General features: G+C 39.2%; 1 protein-coding gene across 1 annotated transcript in view; it reads left to right on the top strand.

The window, feature by feature from the left end:
- Positions 3,152 to 7,464, top strand: part of LOC109239109 (putative pentatricopeptide repeat-containing protein At1g12700, mitochondrial) — a 14,686-nt gene continuing 10,373 nt past the window's right edge. The window contains exon 1 of the mRNA XM_019405634.1: positions 3,152 to 3,268. Within this exon, the coding sequence (XP_019261179.1) occupies positions 3,152 to 3,268 (117 nt within the window). The remainder of the gene's footprint in view (positions 3,269 to 7,464) is intronic.

Genomic DNA, 7,464 nt, shown 5'->3' with positions numbered 1-7,464 from the left:
GGTCTGATTTACCCCTTTATTATCATAAATAGGCCTTATTTATCCATCGTTTAAGTTTTCTATCAAAAGTATCCCTACAGTTATACATTAGGTTCATATTTAACCTTACACGTTAAAAATACCCTCCCATCTTTTAAAATCCACGTAGCGTCCCTTATTGGACCAACTGACCCGCCCCATTTTTTAAATTCAACCCGCCCCGATTCCAGCAACAAAACTACAGCATCAATTCTTCCAACCCGCCCCGATTAGTGCATAAATCAGGCCCGAGCCCTGTGGATAGCATCTCAGCAAAGAATTTTTGCGCAAAGTCAATTCTTCCAAATTCAAATAGACCTTGCAAGATAGTATTGTAGGTAACAGTGCCAGGTTCCAATCCGTTTCGAGAAATTTCATGAAACAAATGCATGGCCTCGTCCAATTTCTTTTTCTTACAATATCCATGTATTAATATGTTATAGCTAATAATGGTAGGCTTAATGCTTATTAATCATGGAATCAAAAAGTCTCCTTGCTCTATCCATTTGACCTCGCAAGCAATATTCATCAATTATCACATTGTAGGTGACCACATTAGGCTCCACACCTTTTCCGTTCATGTGTCTCATTACCTCCTCAGCATCTTCAATTTTCCCTTCTTTGCAAAGTCCATCTGCCACTATAGTCAAGGTGTGCACATTTGGATAAATATTAAGATTTACCATTTCAGAGAACAAAGTCCTAACCTTTTTCCACTGTCCAAACTTACATAAATCGTCGATCAATGTATTATATGTGACAACGATTGGAGGAATGGCTTTTTGTTTCATCTCTTCGAATAGGCTAATTGCAGCATCTAGCATTCTATCCTTGCAAAGAGCATCTATAACAATGTTGTAGATGTATGTTGGGCTTAGTGCTTCCTTGTTCCATTACCCTAAGCAAATCGAATGTTTTCTGAGTATGGCCCATTTTGCTAAGCCCATTCATGACAATTGAATACATGACTTCATTAGGCTCACAAATTGTCATGACCCCAACCCCGGTCGTGATGGCGCCCAACATACTGCTAGGCAAGCCCGACCAATTCAACAACCTTAACCCTTTTTATACAGTTCATGATTCAATTAACACAAATAATTACTAAGTCATAATACTGAAACTCTGAAATATAATTAAAACATGCGGAAAACCCAAGTAGAAATACTACTACACAGCCCGAAGAATCCGGTGTCACAAGTCTGAGCCTCTAATACACGAGTGTCAACCTACTACATATTGCTCTAAAGAAATGCGAAAATAAAGTAAATAGGTTAGATGGGAAGATCGGGACTGCAGATGTCATGCAGCTACCTTGATGCTCCCAGATATGATGCTCGGCAGAGAAATCCTCACTCAGCCTCAGTGGGTGCACATAAATCTGCACACAAGGTGCAGGGAGTAATGTGAGTACTTCCAACCCAGAGAGTAATAAACATAAATAAGGGTTGAGAGTAAGAAATCCTGGACAGGCACAAAGTAAGCTATAATTACAGCGGCTCAATCTAAATAATATCAACTCAATAAACTAATGAAAACAATTATAGAAATATCACAACAGATGAATAAGTAAATGGCAATCAAGTATGCAATGCAACACATAAACCGGTACCTCCAGTACCCCGCTGCGACCGTGCAGCCCGCTCCATTTATTTAACGTCGACGGCGCTCACTGGGGGTGTGCAGACTCCAGGAGGGGCCCCTTACGGCCCAAGCGCAATAATAAGCCATCTCGTGGCATCAAACAGGCCCTTGGCCTCATATCAATATCATTCTCATACCACTGCGGCGTGCAGCCCGATCCAATAATCAGTCCAAAATCACATAAGCCTTTCGGCACAATAGTATAAAAATATTCAGCCCAAACTTTATTTAAAAATATTAATTTAGTTTCTGCTTTAAGAAAAATGGCTGAGTTTACAAAACAGTGTCAAACACCAGGACTGAGTTCAATATCTATAAATATGGTAAGAAACCAGTAAAATAATCCCTGAAGGATTCAAGTAGTTGGCACGAAGCCCAATTATGACAATTAATCCATTTTTATAAGGATATTACAATCTACAATCAAATAGGTAACAATTTTATTAAGCGGGACGGACCAAGTCACAATCCCTGACGGTGCTCTACCCCACGCCCGTTATCCGGCGTGCAAGTCACCTCACATAGCACTACGTTGTGCAAATTCGGGGTTTCAAACCCTCAACACATCATTTACATTTATTACTAACCTCAAGTTGGCCAAAGCCCTAGCTTGCTATGCCTTTGCCTTTCGAATTCACCTCCTCGCGCGTCGAATCTGACCAAAACCACAACGAATACGTCACAATATGCTAAGGGAATATAACCCAATCGAAAAGACCCGAAAAACATCGAAAATCACGAAGTTGGCAAAACCCGAGCCCCGGGCCCACGTCTCGAAAAATTACAAAATTTACATCACCGGATTCTTCATCTCGCCACGAGTCTATACATGTCAAATTTACCAAAATCGGAGTCCAAATGACCCTTCAAATTCTCATTTTTGTTCTCTTAGGTTTCAAGCCCTAAACCACCATTTTTGACCTTGTTTCTTTGAGATTTCAGCCTAATTTCATGTATTTGCATGATAAAATTGTGTTCTAAGTCCAAGAATGCTTACCTGATCGAAGTCCTTGAATTTCCTCTTCAAAATCGCTCAAGAACACCTCAAGTCCGAAGTTAAAATATGTGTTCTGTAAAAATTATGCGAAGGGATTAAAAACCATCTTCTGAGCAGTTGTTTCCGCTTCTGCGGTGCCTTTGTCGCTTCTGCGACTACCGCATCTGCGGTCATTTTCCGCTTCTGCGGAATTTCATTTAAAAATCCGCAGTCAGAACGATGCATTAGGCAATAACTGTTAATTGTTATATTCAAGATGGAATCACTAATTAGGATGCCTAATTTCAGCATTTCTCGAAAAAGGGAAAGAACAACATAGTAATGATTCATATTTAGCATAGTATTTAATAATTTCGAGAAGCTAAAAACAGAAGGAAGAGGCTGCGTACTGACCATTCGACGAAAGAGACTCAGAGCATCATCTAAACACTTGACATTCTCAATATTGCTATGAGGTGAAGAGTAATCTCTGATTGCAATTGCCAAAGCAGAATGAGAATTAGCAAAGAAGGAGATAAAGCTGGGAATAATACCATTGGAAGAGTGACGCAGCAGAGCAATTCTCGCCACCTTCAATTTTGTTTGCGGGTGGTGCTCTGCTCTATCTCGGTGTGCCCCAATTTGGGATCTTTGTGTGCCCTAATTTTGTCGGAAACTTGGTTGTCATGTGACAATTAGTATTTTCTATCCATTGTTTGGTTTAAAACAGATATCCAGATTATAATTCTAGGATAACTTATATTGAAAAAGTTTCATTTATATGTAAGTTATACTAAAATTAATGATAGTTCTTTCTTTAGCTAATATTTCCGACCAAAATTAATATATTCCCAAAATTTATACTTGAATAACTCACTTAATCCCTTCAACCAAACGGCCCCTAACTTCAAATCAAAGGTGACAGCTCCCTTTCCAACAATTCTAAATTGTTTATTTTTTTAAAGTATTGTTATAAATAGAGTTTTATTTAAGGTGAATGCCTATTTTAGAGAGATAGTAGGGATTTTACTTTCCCTAATAATAGAGGGGTCTCATTCCATTGTAATTCATCTCAAAGCAATAAAGAATTCTCTCTCTCTTTCTTTGCAATATTCTTCTTTATTGTTTTATTACACGTTATTAGCACGAGACTCTACCGTCTCAAGAAGCTATTTGAGAAGATTAAGCAAATATGGAAATCTCACAATCCGCAAACTTGGATCAAAGTCCAATTGTAAAAATATTTATTTAGTTGATTCATGTACAACACATACAATATTTAAAGAGAAGATATATTTCTCTCATTTAAGTATGTGTAAGGCAGATGTTACTACAATTTTTGGTAGTAGTAATCTAATTGAAGGCTCTGAAAGAGCTACTATAATTCTGCCTAAGGGAACAATGCTTATCATCGAGAATGCAATATTCTCCTTCAAGTCCAATAGGGACTGTTGAGTTTTAAAGATATCCGCCAAAATGGATATCTTATTGAGACAATAGGTGAGAATAATCTTGAATATCTCATCATTACGCCAGAAAAGGGTTATTGAAAAATTCTCATCTTTATCTTGTGGCCTGTATTGGACAAGAATTAGTGCAATTAAGGTACATTCTATTGTAAACCAAAAAGTTACTGATTCCAATACTTTTGTACTTTGGCATGATTAATTGGGATACCCTGGATAAATTATGATGAGACGGATTATAGAAAACTCAAATGGGCATCCATTAAAGAATTTAAAGATTCTTTTAAATAATGAATTTTCTTGCACTTCTTGTTATCAAGGCAAGTTAATTATTAGACCATCACCAACAAAGGTTGGGCTTGAGTCCCCTGCGTTTTTGCAACGTATACTAGGGGACAATTGTGGACCTATTCACCCACCTAGTGGGTTGTTTAGATACTTTATGGTCTTAATAGATGCATCTTCTAGATGGTCTCATGTGTGTCTGTTGTCATCTTGCAACCCCGCGTTTGCAAAATTAATGGCACAAATAATTCGATTATAGGCGCAATTCCCCGATAATCCAATCTCTATTAAACTTGATAATGCTGTTGAATTTTCATCCGAAACATTTAATGATTATTGCTTATCAATTGGGATAAAAGTGGAACATCTTGTTGCTCATGTTCATACTAAAAATGTAGAGTCTTTAATTAAACGTCTGCAATTGATAGAAAGACCGTTACTCATGAAAACAAAGTTGCCCACTTCTGTTTTGGGTCACGCCTTTGCATGCAGCAATGCTAGTTCGTCTCAAACCGACAAATTATCATAAATATTTCCCGTTGCAATTAGTTTTGGGTCATGAACCTAATATATCCCATTTAAGAATTTTTAAACGCACAATATATGTGATAATAGGTGAATTTGACTATAATCACACCTTAAATAATCACCTTCTTGTGTAATTTTAATGCTAAAAGTAATGACAAAATGCTCTTATTAGTGCTTTTCATGATTTGTAGGTGATATATGTATAAAGACGGCTAAGGAGCAGTTTTGGAGTCAAAAGTGATGAAAAAGAGGCCAACTGTGAAATTTCCTAAGTGACCCGTGCAAAAACAGGCCGAAGATTCAGAGAACTGGATCCACCGCGGTTCCACCGCGACAGCGGCAGAACCGCGGTGGGAAGCAACTGCAGAAGATTGAGATTCCGCGAGGGTGTTTGGCCGCGGTTCTACCGCGACCGCGGCAGAACCGCGGCAGGCGCAGTAAACTTCAGGGACCAAAGTGTCAATTACGGGATTTTGAGACCTAAACCCTATTTAAAATATTAGACTTCGCCCAAGAGAGGCATGTATTGATTTTTTAGGTTTCTTAGCAAGGAAAAAGATTGTGAGAAAATACTCTAAACATCTTTCTTCTTTTCTTTTGATTTTATGATGAATTCAAGCTTAGTTTATGTTCCCATAGCCATGAGTAGCTAAATTCCTTGTCTAAGGCGTTGATGGAACCTATTGGGTGATGAACTTCTTGTTTATGTGAATACAAATTGCTAGTTTAATCTTTATTTGTTCAACTTCGTGTTCGTTGTAGTTAATTGACAGGATCCTCAATTAGCTGTGCCTATTTAGTGTGCATAACTTGGAAAAGAGTGCATATTTAGGGTATTGTTGAACAACACCACTCCTAAATTATTAGAGGAATCTATAATTGCGGGTTTAAAGGCGGGATTAGGAATAACGAAGCCTTGGGTGCAATCTAAATTGAATTGTGCTAAATAAAGCAAGCTAGTGTATCTCGGGAGAGTGCAATAGTAGATTACTGTGATTACTCGGGAGAGATTTGCGGTAAGATTAGCGTTCATGATTGATAGAGATGTGTGGGTAAATTTGTATGAGCATAAACAGAAGGGATTCCATCAATAGGGGAAATCATTGCCTTAGCTTTTTCTCATAATTGTTTACAACCTTTATTTTTACTTAGTTACAGCCATTTAGTTATTTGCAAGCTAGTTGTTAAAGAACACTCAACTGAGATTTGAATATTTGGGAAGCTGGTTCTGAAGACTTAGTGGGTCTGAAGATAGCGGTTGATAGGTTAACTCTCTGTGGATTCGACCCTGGGCGTAATACTCGGGTTATATTTGCAACGTCCGCAGAGTCCTTTTTATAAGGCATAGTTGGGCGTGATCAAATTTTGGCGCCGTTGCCGGGGAGTTAACGGAATTATCAATTGCCATTGACAGAAATACAAAGATTCTTGTTGTAGTCAGTTTTCTCTCTACCAACTTTTTCATTGAAAATTTGACGGTTGTTGATCTGGGTGCACAGGTGCATGCCTAGAAATTCTACGAGGACTGGAGAACTGCTTGAAGGACTCTCGGACCCCGAGAAGACATTCCGGGCATTGAATCGTGCAAACAAAAGACTTCAACAATCACAACAAATACACCAACTCGAAATTGACATGGGCGACATAAACGACCCCAACAGGAACGTCAGGAATGAGCAATTGGCACCTCCTGTGCCTGAGGGTGCACTTTTATGACTGGGCACAACCCACAGCTGACAATCTGGCCACTGCCATTATTGTGCCTGCAATACAAGCTGAATCGTTCCAGATCACAAATAACATGCTACACTTGTTGCAGAACAAGGGACTTTTTTTCTGGGACACAAACAGAAGACCCGCAGCAACACTTAAAGAACTTCCTGTCTATTTGCAAAACTCAAAGGCAACCGAACGTGACTCCGGAAGCAATCAGATTATTATTGTTTCCATTCTCGGTGACAGGAGCTGCTCAGGTTTGGCTAAACTCGCTTCCCATAAACTCTATAGCAACTTGGGATGAGTTGGTTAACAAGACCGCTCAACAAATTGATGAGATTGTGAGTTTCAAACAGAAACCAATGGAGACACTACACGAGAGATGGGGCAGGTTTAAAGGAATGTTGGTTATGTGTCCCCACCATGGTGTTCCAGAGCAGATGTTGGGACAACAGTTTTACATGGGACTGTCAGACAGCTTGAAGAATATAGTTGATGCCTCGGCTGGTGGGGCATTCTTGAGCAAGACTTGGAGAGAAGGTCAGAATTTGCTCGACAAGATGGCGCAGAATTCGGGTTGGACATCTAGGAATGCACCTATCACTCCAGTGGTGCACTCAATGCCTCTTGATCCTTCTAATACAATGGCTGAAAACATGGCGACTCTTTTGACGCAAATGAGCATCCTCACCAAAAAGGTGGAGGAATCAGGGCAGAAGCAACAGGTTCATATAGTGGACACTGCCAATGGGGGCTTGTGCACATCTTGCATTAGCCAGCCAATTGGTAATCCATGGAATACAGAGCATGATCATCATCACCAGCACCCTG

This window comes from Nicotiana attenuata, chromosome 1 (assembly GCF_001879085.1).
Source record: "Nicotiana attenuata strain UT chromosome 1, NIATTr2, whole genome shotgun sequence".
Classification (NCBI taxonomy): Eukaryota; Viridiplantae; Streptophyta; class Magnoliopsida; order Solanales; family Solanaceae; genus Nicotiana; species Nicotiana attenuata.
Note: the sequence above shows the minus strand (reverse complement) of the source record. Positions and strands in the feature narration are given on the sequence as shown.